We start from the raw sequence: 17,074 nt of genomic DNA on the forward strand, positions 1-17,074 counted from the left end.
CTTTCCCCTCCCGGGTCTGTCTGGGGAGGGAGGAGGCCCCTTCCTCCTCACCCCGAGCCCTGAGGGGTCAGGCGCTCCTGATCCTGTGCTCACAGGCCGAGCTGTCCAGCCTCACTGAGGAGGGCAGGCCTCTGTTCCCCGGTGTCCTGGGGCTTTGGCAGTGAGGCCCTTGGCAGGGCCCTGCTTCTGTCGGGGGGATGGAGCGCCTGCCCTGGCACCCAGGCTTGGGCAGCGGTGGGCATGCAGCCAGCCCTGGGCCTGGATGGCCTCATCCCAGCGTGCCCAGAGCCGGCCCTTCTGAGCAGGCAGCAAGGGCCCAGTGGGTCAAGCCTGCCAGGGGTCAGTGGCTGCTCCCTTGGGACCTCCAGGCCCTGCCACTCAGGCTGCGGTGTGTGCTCCCCCCAGACCCTGGGTGCTTCCAGGAGGCCCCTGTTCTGCTTGCAGGAAGCAGGGGTGCCCGTGTGCCCACTCCCTTCTCCTGACGCAGGTTCTTGGTGGTCCCGCGGGGTTGGCTGCTGCCTGTGCCTACAGGCAGGGCTGTGCATCAGTTCTCCTTTGCGGGGGCCTCACTTGTCCCCTGTGTGCCCCCCCAGGACATGATGTCGATGGTGAAGACCATGCTGGACCTGACCTACCCCATCACTTCCATGTTCTCGGGGGCTGGCTTCAACAGCAGCATCTCCAGCGTCTTCAAGGACAGGCAGATTGAGGTGCGGCCCTGGCGAGGACTGCCTGGGAGCCCGAGCAGAGTCCATGGTCTCCGGCTGCCTGGGTCTAGATGCCCTGGGCCCTGAGAATCAAGGGCTGGCAGCCTGGGTTGGTCCGTCTGAGTCCTGTCTCCTCACAGGACCTGTGGATCCCGTACTTCGCCGTCACCACAGACATCTCCGCCTCGGCCATGCGGGTCCACACGGACGGTGAGTGCCTCCTCCCTGGACGCACGTTCCCAGCCGGGGCGGAGTGGCTCCAGCGAAGGCGTGCCCCCCAGACGAGGCAAGGGACTCGGGGAGGTCTGAACAAGACGACTGCTGCGGGCCCGAGGGCTACAGGGTCAGTGGAGGCGGGGGCAGAGTGGGGCGTGAGGGGCACGGCAGTGTGTGGATTGCACTCAGGGTCTGGCACTGCTCGAGGGGGGTCCCTGGGAAGGCCGGCCCATGGTGGGCAGCTGAGGGCCCTTTTCCAGGCCAGAGTGTCGGGGAGCCCTTGAAATGAGTCTGGTTGGCAGTGAGGGGGGTGGCAGAGCCGGCAGCAGGTCGTAGCCAGAGGAGGCGTGGGGAGCCCCGGAGCAAGGCCAGCCCCGCCAGCTCCTCCTCCTCCAAGGGTGCCCAGGAAGGGTGTCCTCTGCCCGGCCTGGCGCCCTCTGCCAGGCCAGGCATGCGGGGGCTCAGGGCCTGTCTGGGCGAGGCTCTGAGCTGCTAGCAGCGGAGGTCTGCTCCCCTCTCCCCCACCCCACGCACCCTTGCAGGATCGCTGTGGAGGTACGTGCGTGCCAGCATGTCCCTGTCGGGTTACATGCCTCCACTCTGCGACCCCAAAGACGGGCACCTGCTGATGGATGGGGGCTACGTCAACAACCTCCCAGGTACTGGGCAGGTGGGAGGGGCGCCCACCTGCCTTGACCCCATGGCTCCATGTGCCCGTCGGCGGGGCAGTGCAGGAGGCACGCAGGCCCGCTGCCGGCAGATGGCTCCGTCGCTGGCTCTGCGGCGCTCAGAGCTCAGAGCAAGGCCAAGTGGCGGTCGGTGCAATTAGGGCCCATCTGTGCCCACAGCGAGAACTAACAGCCTGCAGGTGTCGCGGCTGCTGTGGGCACAGCCCCTTCTGGGGCACGCCGGCCACCTGTTGGACAGCTCTGCACTCACCAGCCCCTGCACAGGCCCCGGTGTGACAGTGGAGAGGAGACCCGCCCCCAGGCCCGCGTGCTGCCCCAGCGCCTCTCAGGCAGGCTCTGCCCCTACCCCTAGCTCTACCCCAGCCTCCCCTCAGCTGTGCTCCCACCAAGGGCTCTGCGCACCTGTCCCCACTGGTCACCGGGCCACCTCCTCCCCAGCGGATGTGGCCAGGTCGATGGGGGCAAAGGTGGTGATTGCCATTGACGTGGGCAGCCGGGATGAGACAGACCTCACCAACTACGGGGACGCGCTCTCGGGCTGGTGGCTCCTGTGGAAGCGCTGGAATCCCTTGGCCACGAAGGTCAAGGTGGGCCCAGCCTTGCCTGCTCTGGCCCCTCCTCCCCACGCCCTGGTACCCACGTCCCTGAGACCCTGAGACGGGCAGGGAGAGAGTAGTGTCTTCCAGGCTCTGGGCCCAGCGAGGGATGGTCCCTGCCTGCCTGGGACCAGCTCTGGGGAGGGGGACATGCGTAAAGGCTCCAGACCCCATGGTGGAGGCCCAGACCCCTCCCCGAGGTCCAGCAGAAGCAGTCTCCCCATGGGGAGGGCGGGAATGGAGGGGCCAGGGAGGACACAGTGGCTGTGCCCAGACGGAGGCCAGGAGCCCTGAGGGGACAGGACAGCCACACTCAGTGTTGTGGCCCGGCAGGTGCTGAACATGGCTGAGATCCAGACACGCCTGGCCTATGTGTGCTGCGTCCGGCAGCTGGAGATGGTGAAGAGCAGCGAGTACTGCGAGTACCTGCGCCCCCCGATTGACAACTATGGCACCCTGGAGTTCAGCAAGTTTGATGAGATTTGCGTGAGTGTCCAGGCCGGCTGCGCCCCCGGGCCTCCTGGCGCGCCCACTCCCGTCATGGGGTTCCCCTGTGTGTGCAGGAGGTGGGGTACCAGCACGGCCGGACAGTGTTTGACATCTGGGGTCGCAGCGGCGTGCTGGAGAAGATGCTGCAGGACCGGCAGGGGACGAGCAAGACGAAGGCGAGCGACGTGAGTGCCCGAGCAGGCGGCCGCGCCCCCGCCGAGGCCCACCCCCTGGTGCCAGTCCTCCCCCTGCGGCACCTGGCACCCCTGCTCGGCCAATCAGGAGGGCAGGTGCCCCCTGTCCCTGGCAGAGGCCTCTTCTGACTCTCCCCCGGGAAGTGCTCTGCTGGGAGAAGGCTGCTGGAGTGGGACTGCTCAGGACTCCACCATCACCCACGCAGGGTCGCAGAGAGGGCGGGTGCAGTCAGGAGCAGGTCAGATGGCCTCTTCACCTCCGCCCCCAGGTCCTCACCTGCCCCAACGCCTCCTTCACGGACCTTGCTGAGATTGTATCGCGTATCGAGCCTGCCAAGGTGGCTGCTGGGGACGGTGAGTTGGCTCCCGAGACATACATGCCCAACAGCTGAGGGTGGTGGTGGCAACGTCCCCTCCTGACCCTCACTCTCAGTAAGCTGCCCTGGGCACCAGGCTGCCTCTGGCAGCCCCTAGACCTGGTTGGCTGCACAGCAGGACCCCTGCCCGTGTATGGCCCCCGCCCCTGCTCTCAGGAGGTGGCACACATGGCCCTGCTCTCTTCCCAGATGAGTCTGACTACCAGACTGAGTATGAGGAGGTGCTGCTGGGAGGCTCCAAGGACCCGTATGCTGACTTCCAAGGCGCCCCAGCCGACCAGGGCTCCGACTTGGTGAGCTGCCTGGACACCCTGTGCCCCTTGGCTGAGCCACGCGCACTGAGGGCTCCAGAGCAGGCCAGCTGCTCCCTCCCTGCTGCCCTCCAGGGTTGCCCCCACCTTGACCTTGACCGTGTGCTGTTTACTAACAGGAGGATGAGCCCTCACTTCGGCATCAACACTGAGGTCTGGCTTCCCCACAAATACCCGAGGACTCCTCAGCACCCCAGCTCTCTGACTAAAATGGGGAGAAGTTTCCACCCTGAAGCCAGCACCTCCCGCGGCTCCATCTCAGAGTGCCTAGCTCCTACAGCTCTTCCAGCCTGCCAGGGAGACCCGCTGGGGCCCAGTGTGGAGTGCCACTCTGGGGCCACTCTGCCCTGGCCTCTCCTGGAGGGTCACTGGCCCTGGCATCGCCTGCACACGCAGCAGTCGTCAGGGCTGTGTCAGGCCCTGTGGCCTCTCGTGCTGGAGCCCTCGTGTTTCTGCTTTGCCTATCAATAAAGGCAGATCTGATTATGCGGGACATGTGGTCCCTGTGCTGAGGTCCCTGGGGCTGGGGGCCTCGCCAAGATGGGCAGCTCACAGTCCTGACCCTGGAGGGTACAGTGTTGCCTGCCTGCCTGTGAGGTCACTGCGTGGGACCCTGGGACCCGAAGCCAGGCAGGCAGGGCACCCAGGGTCGGGATGGTGCTGGTATCCGCCTAACGAGGCATGAAGCCCCCGGAGCTCTCAGGCGTCGCGTTCCTACTTCGTACACACAAGATTTTTCCCTAAGATGACCTGGGCACTTGGCTTTTCAGATCATTAAATAGCGCCAGGGACTCCTTTTGTACAAAAAAATAGATCTGTCAAGCCTTTGACTTTGGGGTCCACGGTCCCTGCAGGTCTCCGAGCGGGGCACGTGGGTCTGCGAGACCAGGGAGCCCCTTGACCAGAGGGCCTGGGACCCTGTGCCCAGGGGTCCTTAGGCCTCGGTTTCCCGGCTCCGGAGGCAGAGCCGAGAGGGCAGAGCCGCGGTTGGTCCCAGCCCCGCCCACTGCCGGCGGGGCGGGTGGGGCTTCACTGGGCCCCGCCCCGCTCTGACGCCAGGTGGGCGGGGTTTCCACCTCCCTGACGTCGCGGTGGGCGGGGCGCCACCCCCGGGCCTGGCCGTTCAGTCCGGTGCGGCGGGGCGCGTGGAGGGCCCCGGAGCTGCCATGCGGGTCCCGAGCCAGAGCCCGAGCCAGAGCCCGAGCCCGATCCTGATCCCAGTCCTCGGCGCGGCGCGGCACCCTCGACGGAGGCGGCGGGCGCGGGGCGCGCTCTGAGGCCTGGGGATGCGCCGCCGCCTCGACCATGGGCGCCGTCGCCTCCCGGAGGAGGGCGCTAAGAAGCGAGGCCATGTCTTCGGTGGCGGCCAAAGTGCGGTGAGTGCGGCGGGCCGCCCTCCGGGGCCAGCGCCGCCCCCGCCCCGTCCCCGTCCCTGCAGCATGCGCGTAGCCGGCGCCCGCCCCGACCTCCGTTCGGCTCCCCTTTCTGAGGTTGCGGTGGGCGAGGTGCCCGACCTCACGACCCCCAACACGCACTGGGCGGCCGGGGCTGGAGGGAAAGCAGACCCAGGCCCCGCCTGCAGGTCCAGCCAAGACGCCCGGGACGCCAAGGGTCCCCGGAGCTGCGACCTGCCAGCCCTGGGCGGTCTGAGGTGGGATGGGAGTGCTTGCTGGGGATGACCCCTGAGCCCTCCCTTGCGGGTGCAGAGGGCGTGGGTGGGGGGGGGTGGGGGCGCCAGAGTGGGCGGTGTGCCCTGACGGCGCACTCCGCTGTCCACCCCCTCAGAGCAGCCCGAGCGTTTGGCGAGTACCTGTCCCAGAGTCACCCCGAAAACCGGAATGGCGCAGGTAGGGGCACGCGACCCTGCCCACCCACAGCTGCCAGTCTGGGGGAGGGTGTGCTGCCTCCTGCCCCGCAGACACAGCCCTTGCTCACTGTGTGCTGTGAGCGGGCAGCTACCGCCCTGCTGGGCTGGCTTCCTCACGCCCCCCTGCCCTCCCTGGCCCAGAGCCCCAGGAGGAGCTGCGAGTCACTCATCACCATGGCACCCACCCAGCCTGGGCCGTTGGCATGGCAACAGGCCTCCTGGCACCCCCCAGGGCTGGCACCAGTGTCTCTGGGGGCCAGCTGGTGGGGGGGAGGGGAGAAGCTGGCACTGGGCACACGGGTGCGGTGGCAGGCTGGGAGGTGGCCTGCCTGTTCCTGCCCCCCCATCACCGCCACGCACAGGAGAGGGGCTTGGGGCCCCGATGGAAGTGAAGTATGAACCTCTGGGGTATGGCACAGCTCAGAAAGCCCTTTTGTGAAGTTGTTAGGGCCCAGGGTTTGGTCAGCGGGCCAGGCACCCGCTGGGTGTTCATTCCCTGCCTCCAGAGCACCAGGAGACGGGAGGCAGGACCAGCAGGCTGCAAGCTCACCTGGCGCCTCTCCCCCAGACCACCTGCTGGCTGACGCCTACTCTGGCCAGGACGGGTCCCCCGAGATGCAGCCGGCCCCTCAGAACAAGCGCCGCCTCTCCCTCGTCTCCAACGGCCGCTACGAGGGCAGCCTTCCGGAGGAGGCTGCCAGCGGGAAGCCGGCCGGCGAGGGCCCCCAGCCCCGCGTGTACACCATCTCAGGGGAGCCGGCCCTGCTGCCCGGCCCGGAGGCCGAGGCCATTGAGCTGGCTGTGGTGAAGGGGCGGCAGCAGCGGGAGCAGCGCCCCCACCACCACAGCCAGACCCTGCGCGCCAGCCCGGGAGGCAGTCACGAGGACGTCAGCAGGCCCTGCCAGAGCTGGACGGGCAGCCGCCATGACTCCAAGGAGTGTCCCGGATGCGCCCAGCTCGCCCCCAGCCCCGCTCCTCAGGCCTTTGGGGTGGACCAGCCGCCTCTGCCTGAGGCTCCCGGCCGCCGCAAGAAACTGGAGAGGATGTACAGCGTTGACCGAGTGTCTGGTGAGGGGCTGATTGGGGGTCCGGGCAGCCTCCTCTGCAGCAGCAAGCGCCAGGAGGCCCAGACAGTGCAGGGCCCCCCAGGCACCGCCCGCAGGTGGCGTCCTGCCACCATACCCCGTGCCCAGCTGGGCTTCACGGCTGGCTTCAGGCTTGCTGGCACCAAGTCATGCCAAGCGTGCTTCCTCCCCAGCAAGGGGGCCGGGAGAGTCTTAAGGGTGGAACAGGCAGCAAGCCTGGCTGAATGGAAAGGTGGGGCTGCCTTCCGGGAGTCCTGGGGCAGTCCCTGCCCTGGCACCCACACAGTGAGACTCCCGCTCACCAAGGGGGCCTGGCCAGCTAGTGGGGCTCCCCACCAGGATTGTCGAGCAGTGCGCATGGCTGAGCAGCCCTGGAGGCCTGCTGTCAGGAAGAAGCCGCCTGGGACATTCAGGTGGCCCCATGCTTCTGGGCTCCAAGCCCGTCATTTCCAGAAGAGCAGAATCCTACCTGGCAGACCCGCCATGTGCTCTCCGGGCACCTCTGGAGCCTCCAAATCAGCAGCTCAGTGGGGCATCAGGGCACAGGCCAGGGGTGCAGGCATCGCCAGGCCCTCGTGCTCCTCTGAGGAACACAGGCCAGGTTCTGGGACAGGGTCAGGGAAGAGAATAGAGTGGCCTTCGCCAACCCTGTCTGGGGGGTATGGGCCCCCTGGGAAGGGTCAATCTCCCTGCCTGATGAGGGCCTCCACCAGGAAGGTCTGGGAGAGGGAAGGGCCGGCCACATGGACCCCAGAGTGTCTGGGTGGCAGAGAAGGCCCTGGAGCCCCAGGAGAGCCTGCAGCCGTGGTCCCTGCCCCGCCCCTCTGGTGGGAAGGCTACGAGTCAGTGCTCTTCCTGGGCACCGTGGAGGCCGGCTGTGCTTTCCGGGGAACACGTGTCCGCTGTGGGCAGCAGGGGGAGAGCCAAGTGAAGACGAGCGTCACGAAGCCGCTGAGCTGTTGCGGCTTGAACAGCTGAGCGGGCCTTGGAGCCTGCTGGCCCGGCGCCAGCCCCACTGCCCCGGGATAGGTCTAGGGAATCCTGTGCTCAGGAACACCGCCCCGCCGGCCCCCTCCAGGCAGGTGGGGAAGGACTCAGGAACTCCTAAGCCACCCTAGTCACTGCCCCCTTGGCCTTTCCAGATGACGTCCCTATCCATACCTGGTTCCCCAAGGAAAACCTCTTCAGTTTCCAGACAGCAACCACAACTATGCAAGCGTGAGTTGTTTCTGCCGTGCGCGGGGCCCAAGCCGGGGCCTCTTCCTGCTGTTCAGGAGCTCCTGCCTGGAGCCACCTGGGCGGCCGCTCCCGAGCGCCCCCGTTCCGCCCGCTCTGCCTGAGTGTCAGCCTGCAGGAAGGCGGCCCGGCTGCTCGTACCCCACCCCCACCCCGTCCTGTCTCCACTGCCCTGTCGCTTGCGCGGTGCCGTCTCCTGGGGAGCGGGTGGGGGGCTGCGGCTGATGCAGTCACCAGCAGGGGTGTTTCTCCCGGCCTGCTGCCCAGCTCTGCCCTTGCACACGCTCCAAACAGCAGCCTCCTTGCATTTCCACGCACCGCAAGCGATCACAGCTTAGTCCCCTGGGGGGCGTGCTCTTGACCATCACCCAGCTGGGTGTTCTGTTGAGGAGTTCCCTCCGGGGCGGCACTCTGCTGCAGGGTCCCCAGCTCTGAAGATGCTCCCTGCAAGCTGCCTTGGGGCGTGCACTGCCGCCCTCAGGCTGAACGGGGGCCACTCTGCTTCGGGTCCCAGCAGAGACAAGGCACACAGTCAGGCCTCTGAGCAGCATCTGGTGGCCTGGGCCACTGTGACCTCAGCATCTGCTGCCCTTTCAAGGATTGGCCCGTGGCATAGCGGGCACCCTGGGGTGCCTGTGCGGGACCCTTCGAGTCAGTGACAAGAAGGAAACTAGCCCCGTGGGGTCAGAGGTCTGAGGGTCTCTGCTCACTGTGTCTTCTCCCTCACGCTGCCATTTCCCGCTGCAACTCCAGCATCTCGTAAGTACCGGGAGGACCTTGAGCCTGAGGGCATGGTGGTGGTCCCTGGGGAACTCTCCCACCCCCAAGTAGGTTGGGGCAGGCCAGGGACCTGGGCCTTGACCAGGAGGGCATGCTGGGTCCTGGCGAGCACCGAGCTGCACCAGGGCCTGCTGGGAGCTGGGCTGAGGACAGGGCGAGGCAGGCTGGGACCCTCTGTCTGGCCCAGGGCCCTGGGTGCCTGCGGGCCCCACACTCGAACCTCCGTCCCCACGTCTCTGTCCCTCCCGCCTGCGGCCAAGGGCAGTGCTGACTCGTGGCGGTTTCCCAGGGTGTTCAGGGGCTACGCGGAGAGGAAGCGCCGGAAACGGGAGAATGATTCCGCGTCTGTAATCCAGAGGTAGGGCCTGCCAGCCACTCGCCACCAGGGTCTGTCTCTCGTCTGTTCTGGTCGAGCCTGGGCCCCCCAGTCCAGCGGACCTGATGGGGAAGGGCGGTGGCGACCACTGGCCTGGCCCTGCTCTGGGGACGCGGCAGGCAGGAGGGGTCACGTGGCCTGAGCTCCCAGGCCTGTATGTTGGGGACGCACTGAGCTGAACTGCAGCTAGCAGGCCCGCTCGTGCCTTTCTTGGGCCCTTCAAGCCCAGAGCTGTGGGATCAGCAGGCAGGCTTTCCCTCCTAACCCCTGCTCACGTGTGTCCAGGAAGCTTGACTGTCTGTCTTGCAAGTGGGGCCTTGGCAGGACGCAGAGTTTGGGGTTCAAGAGACCTTCCTCTGAGGCGGCCTAAGGACACAGCATCAGGGGTGGGGGCATCTGCTGGCCTCAAGCCCCCCCTCGCGATGGGGCCTGCCCTGCTGCCTTGGCGGTCGTGCACAGGAAGCAGGAACTCTTGACTTGTTGGGAAGGGGGCTGGGGGTGGTCGGGGTGTGCCTGGGTGCCCGGAGGGGAGGGAAGGGTGGGCAGCAGGGGTGGGCGGACAAGTGCACGGGGCCACCAAGGGGGCTGTCCTGGGAGGAGGGTGGGGGCGGCAGGAAGCGAGATGGCCTTGCCTGTGTGCCGGCAGCCAACAGGCCGGGAGGTTCAGGGAGGAGAGGGACCCGGTGGGATTGGCCTGTGAGAGAGCTGGGGGCGCCGGGAGGGCACCCCTCACAGAAAGGGACGAAGTCGGGGAGGGGAGCCGGGGGGAGCACGCCCACCCCTCCTGGCGGCCCTCACCAGCACCCCCGTGCTTCCACCCCTAGGAACTTCCGCAAACACCTGCGCATGGTCGGCAGCCGGCGGGTGAAGGCCCAGAGTAAGGCCCAGAGTAAGGCGGACGGGTGGGGGGGCGCTGCTCTTGGCCGACTGGGGCTTGGCGTGCGGCTCTCTGCGCCCCCAAGGCGGGTATCCCCCGCGGGCACCTTCCCACCCCCAGACTCCGCCCAAAGGACAGGGCCTCGCCCCTTCACGCAGACTCCGCCCCGCTCCTCCCCGCCGCGTTGCAGCGGCATCCTGCACGCTCCAGACCCCACTGGCCTGCGTCCTGCCCAGCCCCCGGCCCCAGCTACCTCGCGTGGCTGCAGGCCGTGTCCCTAACGGGCTCTGCTCTCACTGCAGCGTTCGCCGAGCGGCGCGAGCGGAGCTTCAGCCGGTCCTGGAGCGACCCCACCCCCATGAAAGCCGACACCTCTCACGACTCCCGAGACAGTAGGTGCCTGGCGCCGCAGGCCGGCCCACCTTCCCCAGAGGCTCCCCTAGGCCCCCAGCCCCGCGCTTCCAGCACCCGGACGGCTAGGCTTCTGCGCTTACGCTGGACTCAGTTTATCGGGCTGAGGGGGGCGCTCTGACATCTCCAGTCTTCTGGGTAGGGGTAGCTAAGGGCCAGGGCTCGCTGGCTACCCAGCCTGGTGCCCCTCACGCCGGAGACCTGCAGTACCTGATCTCTCCCTGGCCCAGACGCCAGGCACACGGGGCTGGAGCTGACACTTGCCCCCCGGCTCCCACTGGCCTTGCCCTAGGGCCCACAGCCTTCCCTGCCAGGCAGCGTCCAGCTGGTGGCAGCAGCCCGCTTGCCCTCAGCTTGGCTCTCTTGCCCACCCTGGGCCTCTCGCTGGCCTGGAGGACCCTCTGGGACCCGGCTTGCTGGCTCTGTCCCCTGCCCATCTCTGGGGTTGCAGCCAGGGCGGGTACTGCAGATGGTCCTCAGCCTGGTGGCACGTCCTGCCCTCCAGGTAGTGACCTGCAGAGCTCCCATTGCACCTTGGGCGAGGCTTTTGAGGACCTGGACTGGGAGACTGAGAAGGGCCTGGAGGCCGTAGCTTGTGACACTGAGGGCTTCGTGCCACCCAAGGTCATGGTGAGGCCCGGTGCAGCTACTGCTCAGCGGTGGGGTTGGGGTGGGGGCTCCAGGACGGCCAGGGCCCTGAGTGCCTCCCCTGTCCGCAGCTCATCTCCTCCAAAGTGCCCAAAGCTGAGTACATCCCCACCATCATCCGCAGGGACGACCCCGCCATCATCCCCATCCTCTATGTGAGTGCTCCCAGCTCCACCTCGGGGTCGGGTGGGGGCACTATCCCCATCCTCTACGTGAGTGCTCCTGTCTCAGGGTTGCGTGGAGGGGCACTGTCCCCATCCTCTATGTGAGTGCTCCCGGCCCATTTCAGGGTCGGGTGGGCTCTATCCCCACCCTCTATGTGATTCTCCCAGGCCCATCTCGGGGTCGGGTGGGGGCACTATCCCCATCCTCTGTGTGAGTGCTCCCAGGTCCATCGCTGGGTTGAGTGGGGGGCACTGTCCCCATCCTCTATGTGAGTGCTCCCAGCCCTGTCTCGGGGTCAGGTGGGGGCACTATCTCCTCTGTGTGAGTGCTCCCAGCTCCACCTCGGGGTCAGGTGGCGGCACTATCCCCATCCTCTACATGAGTGCTCCCAGCCCCGTCTCGGGGTCGGGTGGGGGCGCTATCCCCATCCTCTATGTGAGTGCTCCCAGCCCCGTCTCGGGGTCGGGTGGGGGCGCTATCCCCATCCTCTATGTGAGTGCTCCCAGCCCCGTCTCGGGGTCGGGTGGGGGCGCTATCCCCATCCTCTATGTGAGTGCTCCCAGCCCCGTCTCGGGGTCGGGTGGGGGTGCTATCCCCATCCTCTATGTGAGTGCTCCCAGCCCCGTCTCGGGGTCGGGTGGGGGCGCTATCCCCTCCTCTGTGTGACTGCTCCCAGCTCTACCTTGGGGTCAGGTGGGGGCGCTATCCCCATCCTCTACGTGAGTGCTCCCAGCCCCGTCTCGGGTCGAGTGGCGGGCACTGTGCAAGAGGAGCTCTGATCTGGAGTCTTGTCTCCCCCAGGACCACGAGCATGCAACCTTCGAGGACATCCTGGGTATGTGCCCTCTGGCTCCTCTGCCTTCTGATCTCCCAGCGGCGGGGGGGCGGGGGGGCGGGGGGAGGGAGCCCGCAGACAGACGTTGGGGGCAGCACTCACACCCCTCCCTCCGCAGAGGAGATAGAGAAGAAGCTGAATATCTACCACAAGGGAGCCAAAATCTGGAAGATGCTGATTTTCTGCCAGGTGGGCTCAGCCCTTCCTCCCGAGGGCAGGGCAGGGGCGGAGGGTGCCGCCTGCAGGGACGCGCACGTTTGCGTCTGCACGTGTTGGTGGAACAGTGGTTGGACACCCCCCAGCGTGCAGTCCCATCTCGCTAACCGCAGACACTCACAGGGGGGCCCAGGACACTTGTATCTGCTCAAGAACAAGGTGGCCACCTTCGCCAAAGTGGAGAAGGAAGAGGACATGATCCAGTGAGCAGAGCGGGGCTGGGGGCAGGGGGCGGGGTCTGCTGGGGTGCCGTGCCCCCTTCTCACTTGGGGGTTGGGCTGGAGGCCACCTGTGACCACCCCTTCCCCACCAGCTTCTGGAAGCGGTTGAGCCGCTTGATGAGCAAAGTGAACCCTGAGCCGAACGTCATCCACGTCATGGGCTGCTATGTCCTGGGGAACCCCAATGGGGAGAAGGTACAGCACCCCACTTCTCTGCAGACTCCCTTTCCGTCTCAGCTCTCCCAGAGAGATCCCCGTGCCTGGCCTCACTACCTGGGGCTCCTTGCTCCCCAGCCCCACTTCCCGCCCCCCCCCCGCCCCCCTCCTGCTCTGCCTGCCCTGAGAGCCCGCTCCCTCCTTTCAGCTCTTCCACAACCTCAGGACCCTCATGACTCCATACAGGGTCATCTTCGAGTCGCCCCTGGAGCTGTCGGCTCAAGGTGAGCGCTGGGCTGCCCGCCGCGGGGTGGCATGCCCTCGGGGGGGTGGGTGGCATGCCCTCGGGGGTGGTGTCCCCGCGGGCGCGGGGCGGGGCGGGGTCCCGGAGGCGGGGCTGAGCGCGCCCTCGCCCCTCCCGCCTCAGGGAAGCAGATGATCGAGACCTACTTCGACTTCCGGCTGTACCGCCTGTGGAAGAGCCGCCAGCACTCGAAGCTGCTGGACTTTGAGGACGTTCTGTGAGGGGCGGGGCCGCCGCCCGGCCGCTCCCTCAGGCCGGCGCCAGGCTGGGCCGCTGCGAGCTGCCCAGTGCCGCGTGGGCCCCGGTCTTCACGGCCACTTCAGGGCATCTCAGACGTCGCTCAGGTTCCCTCCCAGGGCTCCGGTCCTCACGGCACCGCGGGTCTCAGCGGCCACCGTCCCCGCGCGCCGGAGGAGCCCCCGCGGCTGGCGGATGCTGCCCGGGCCTCGCCTGGAGGCTCAGCACTGGGGCGGCGCCTCTGCAGGTTCATAGAAATAAGTGCAATTTTCTACAACCCCTGGGACAATTCAAAGGGAAGCAGCGCTACTAGTTAACTAGTTAAGTGCTACGTTACTAGTCACGGCATAGATCACCCGGCTCAACGCGTGTCCAGGACCCTCTGCCTCAGCTCCCCAGCCCTGCCGTATCCGATCACCAGCACCAGGGCGGCCGTCTGCCCGGCCTGGCTCCGGCCCGGCCAGTGCCTGACGGTCTCTGCTTGCGCTGCCCTCGCCCCTGCTTCCCTGACCGCGGCGCCGGCCCTCGGCGGTACCGGGGGCAGCGGGGACACGCCTTCCTTTCACTCGGAGGGTGCCCTGGGTCGAGCCAGGCCCTGCCTGCTCCCCGGCCCCCCTGCACCCACCCGGCTCCCTGCTGCTGTCCGGCTCAGCTTTTGGCGGCCGAGCTCTGAAGGCCTCTCCCGGTGCAGGGGCCCGGGGTCTTGGCGGGGCCTGCCAGGGCTGGGTCCTGGCTGGGGAAACCCTTGCCACCTGCTGCATGGGGGCCTGGACCCAGCTTGGCCTGAGCGAGGGTGGGGCAGCAGCTGGGCTGTGCACACACAGCCTGCCGTGGCCCAGTGGGCGGGCCCTTGTACATAGCTGGCGCTCGGGGGCTGGCCCCCCTGTGCAGAGTCTGGTCTGAGACACCGGCTGTGCCCCCCGTCGGGAGTGGGGGCTCGTGCCGGGCTCTGAACAATGTACGACACCCCGTAGAGTGACATTAAATCTGACCCTCCGCTGCGGCCACTGCGTGGGTCTCTGTCAGCACCATCCACTGCCTCCCTGGACCCAGAAGATTCTGGGCCTGCTGGTCTGAGCTTGTTGCTGCGGTGGCCGCCTGCCCCTCAGTCCGGGCCGGGGGCTGCTAGGCCTGCCCCACCAAGGGCATGCTCCGTAAGAGGTCTAGGGAGGAGGCTCCCAGGGCTCTGAGAAAGACTGGGAAAGAGGAGGTCCTTGAGAGGCTGCCGGCGGACGGGTGGTCTGCAGATGAGGACAGGGACACTGCACCCCACAGCCTCTGCCTCACCCCTGCACACAGAGCTGAGGGCCACGTGGTCAGCAGTGCGGCCACAAGGGGAGCCCAGGAAGTGACCACAGGGCCGGCTGGCCACCCTCATGCGTGCCCTGTGCCCCCTGTACCCAGTGACCAGGATGTTGTTGGGTCCAGCCAGGCCTGGCTTCCCTGGAGGCTCCTGGTCCAGTTGCCTGTGGGCAGATCAGCGGGCGCCAGGTGGGTTCATCCGGGCTACCAAGGGCTGGGGAGGGTGGGAGGCTGCCCATGCGGCCCAAATGAGGGCTGGGAGGCCTGGAGCCCCAGGGACCTGGAGGCTGGGGGGCCGGAAGCGGGTGATGTCGCCAGGAGAACTCACGTCCAGATGAAAATCTGGGCAAGGGACCAGGCGGATAGCCCTCCAGTGCGACCTGCCCACCTCACCCTAGGCTTAGGAGGCACGATGGCTGTGTCGCCTGCAGACCTGACCCGGGGCTGCCAGAAGCTTTGTCACATGCCCCGCCCCTCTCCTGACCTCCCACGGGGATGCTGGAGTCGATCTGGGCTGCTTCAGCAAGTAGGCTTGGCCCACAGTCTTCAGGGTCAGCCTGGTGGATCAGGGCTGGGCAGGGTCTGCCCTCGGAAGACTTGAGGTCTTGCATTTGGTCCACGAGCTTCCCTCCCTCACACACAGAACCACCAGAAGCGTGATGGGGAGGAGGCATCGAATCTAGAAGGCACCCAGGAGCAAAGCGGGGTAAACACGGAAAGCATTGTGGGGAAAGAGCAGGCAGTGGGTGGCAGGCTTGGAGGCAGGCTGGGTGAGGGGTGCCGGAGCAACCTCAGGTCTGCAGCCTCTGCACACCCACCTCAGCTGGGAGCAGCCGCCGCCAGGGGGCGCTGGGGAGAGGTAAGGGCTCCCCTGGGGGCTCGGTGGGAGTCCGCCTGCCAGGAGATGTGGGTTCGATCCCTGGGTTGGGAAGATCCCCCGGAGTAGGAAATGGCAACCCACTCCAGCCTTCGTGACTGGAAAATTCCATGGACAGAGGAGCCTGACAGGCTAGCGTATGTGGACTGCAAAGAGCTGAACATAAGTGGGCAGCTGAGTCTGCGTGCACAGGAGATTAAGGTCCTTCCCATGCGAAGGGGTTTATATATTAACAGAGAAAGAGACACAAGCCAATAGGGGAAGGGGGTGGAGGGCTGCACTGACAGCTAACAGAGAAAGAAACCAAATGGCCTATAAAAAGCCAGTGAAGGGAAAGAGACGTGTCCTGCCTGCTGGTTTTGCAAACATTTTAAAGGGTCTGAGTCACCCTGGGCTGGTGACTGTGTGGGGAGGAGATCATGTTAATTGCTGTAGACTTCTTGGAAAGCAATCTGACGGTAGCTCTTAAAGCGTCACTGGTGAACATGGAGCCAGCACCCCCCGCTGGGGCCTCCTGCATGGGTGTCCATGTGCCGCAGCTCATGCCGTCGACGGGGCCGGCCAGGTCTCGGGGACGGCTGCCCTAGAAGCACGCCATTCCCAAGTGGTGTTTTGAGGGAGAAGGATGGTTGGGCTTGCAAGAGGCCTGAATGTTCTCCGTTTAAACTGAAGAGGTCAAGCTCACACAGATGGGGTGTGTTCCTCTCACCTCCTGGGACACGTGGGCCTTTTTAATTACCCGGGCAGGCCTGCTGTCCAGCCGTCACCTCCTGGGACAGCATGGGCGGAGGTGGCCCTGGCCTGCCCTCTCTGCCTTCCTGCCCTCTCCAAGCCTTGCAGTGTGCACACCCCAGCCCACATGGCTACACTCACCCCCACAACCCCACACAGTGCCCCCCACCCGCCCGATGCCCTGCTCTGGATGTGTGCCCCAGGGCACGGAGCCGCAGCACATTTGCCTTGTTTAGAACCTTCCATCACCATCAGGATGAGACTCAGACCCACCATCTGCCCTGCTCCCAGAAAGGACACGCTGTGCCAACAGGTCCTTCAGTAGGTTTGTGTCCAGAGTCTCACACGAATTCCCAGGGAGGAGACAGAGATCAGGATTAGGAAGGCAATCATCAAAGCCACAGTGGGAGGCACCCTCCGTTGGTCCCAGCCCTTGCAGTGGTCACTAGACTGGGCCAGGTCTGACAGAGAACCAGGAAGACTGTCACGTGGACTAGACATGCTGTGTATATCAGGGCTCAAGGGCTGGGAAGGGAACTGTCGGTGGGGGTGGGAACCAGGGATCTGTAGAGCACAGGGAAACCACCTGCAAAGGTATTTATGAGTCTCTGGCCTTGCTCCTGGGGCTGTGTGGGCTGGATCCAACCAGCACCTGCAGCAGCGGCCCAGCCCACTCCCAGACCCACCCCGAGAGTGTGGCTGAATCCCCAGCACTCTCCACAGGCCAGAGATAAGACCTCAGTCTCATAGAGGGTGCTCGAAACATTACAGACGGGAAGAGCCATGAAGATCCTGAGCAGCAGACACAGGCTGCCAGCAGGTGTGAAGAGAAGCCGCGGTGTTGGCTTTATCTGCAGAAGACTTGGAAGAGCTGCTGTACAGATGCTCAAATAATAAAACAGCCTGTTGTTGCCGGGAGCCAGCATGGGGAATCCCGCCCATGGCAAAGGTCGTGAGGAAAGGGGCCTGACAAAACGCAATGCAGGATCAGGCCTCAGAGGTCCCCCTGGACTTTCTCGAGCATCTGCCCCCCAAACCAGAATCTGCCTGCCTTACTGCATTATGTTTTCCACCTATTCTTCTGACATTACAGGGGGCCTGTCCCCGACCACCCTTCTCTGGAAAAAGTTAACGTAGAGCTCCAGTTGACAGTCTCCTGCATATGAGAG

At 66.0% G+C, this 17,074-nt stretch overlaps 2 protein-coding genes across 18 annotated transcripts in view; both read left to right on the top strand.

Moving 5' to 3' along the window:
* Positions 1-4,072, top strand: part of PNPLA7 (patatin like phospholipase domain containing 7) — an 83,218-nt gene extending 79,146 nt beyond the window's left edge. For 9 of the 12 annotated variants that reach the window (XM_069579655.1, XM_069579647.1, XM_069579653.1 and 6 more), the window contains 9 exons: positions 594-710; positions 848-917; positions 1,466-1,582; positions 2,051-2,199; positions 2,542-2,694; positions 2,772-2,882; positions 3,098-3,245; positions 3,458-3,561; positions 3,699-4,072. In XM_069579655.1, the coding sequence (XP_069435756.1) occupies positions 594-710; positions 848-917; positions 1,466-1,582; positions 2,051-2,199; positions 2,542-2,694; positions 2,772-2,882; positions 3,098-3,245; positions 3,458-3,561; positions 3,699-3,731 (1,002 nt within the window). In that variant the 3' untranslated portion in view covers positions 3,732-4,072. The remainder of the gene's footprint in view (positions 1-593; positions 711-847; positions 918-1,465; positions 1,583-2,050; positions 2,200-2,541; positions 2,695-2,771; positions 2,883-3,097; positions 3,246-3,457; positions 3,562-3,698) is intronic. The other 3 variants (XM_069579649.1, XM_069579648.1, XM_069579657.1) reach the window with 1 other exon arrangement.
* Positions 4,073-4,658: 586 nt separating this feature from the next.
* NSMF (NMDA receptor synaptonuclear signaling and neuronal migration factor) lies at positions 4,659-13,997 on the top strand. 6 transcript variants are annotated; one of them, XM_069579663.1, is made up of 15 exons: positions 4,659-4,955; positions 5,365-5,426; positions 6,015-6,515; positions 7,675-7,750; positions 8,838-8,906; positions 9,749-9,801; positions 10,104-10,193; positions 10,718-10,842; positions 10,932-11,015; positions 11,827-11,860; positions 11,979-12,049; positions 12,200-12,279; positions 12,390-12,492; positions 12,662-12,737; positions 12,881-13,997. In XM_069579663.1, exons 1-15 carry the CDS (start codon positions 4,885-4,887, stop codon positions 12,976-12,978), a joined length of 1,593 nt encoding a protein of 530 aa, XP_069435764.1. In that variant the 5' UTR covers positions 4,659-4,884; the 3' UTR covers positions 12,979-13,997. The 6 variants fall into 6 exon arrangements, with proteins under 6 accessions (XP_069435764.1, XP_069435763.1, XP_069435759.1 ...); XM_069579662.1 differs by having other exon boundaries at positions 4,662-4,955; positions 9,749-9,813; XM_069579658.1 differs by having other exon boundaries at positions 4,685-5,230; positions 9,749-9,813.
* The last annotated feature ends 3,077 nt before the right edge of the window (positions 13,998-17,074 follow it).

This window comes from Ovis canadensis, chromosome 3 (genome assembly GCF_042477335.2).
Source record: "Ovis canadensis isolate MfBH-ARS-UI-01 breed Bighorn chromosome 3, ARS-UI_OviCan_v2, whole genome shotgun sequence".
NCBI lineage: Eukaryota > Metazoa > Chordata > Mammalia > Artiodactyla > Bovidae > Ovis > Ovis canadensis.

Excerpts from the sequence above, each read along its gene's own strand:
- NSMF (XM_069579658.1), top strand. The coding sequence starts at position 4,866 with ATGCGCCGCCGCCTCGACCATGGGCGCCGTCGCCTCCCGGAGGAGGGC. Across the intron at positions 6,516-7,674 it reads CAGCGTTGACCGAGTGTCTG|ATGACGTCCCTATCCATACC; the intron begins GTGAGGGGCTGA and ends TGGCCTTTCCAG. Across the intron at positions 12,493-12,661 it reads GGAACCCCAATGGGGAGAAG|CTCTTCCACAACCTCAGGAC; the intron begins GTACAGCACCCC and ends CCCTCCTTTCAG.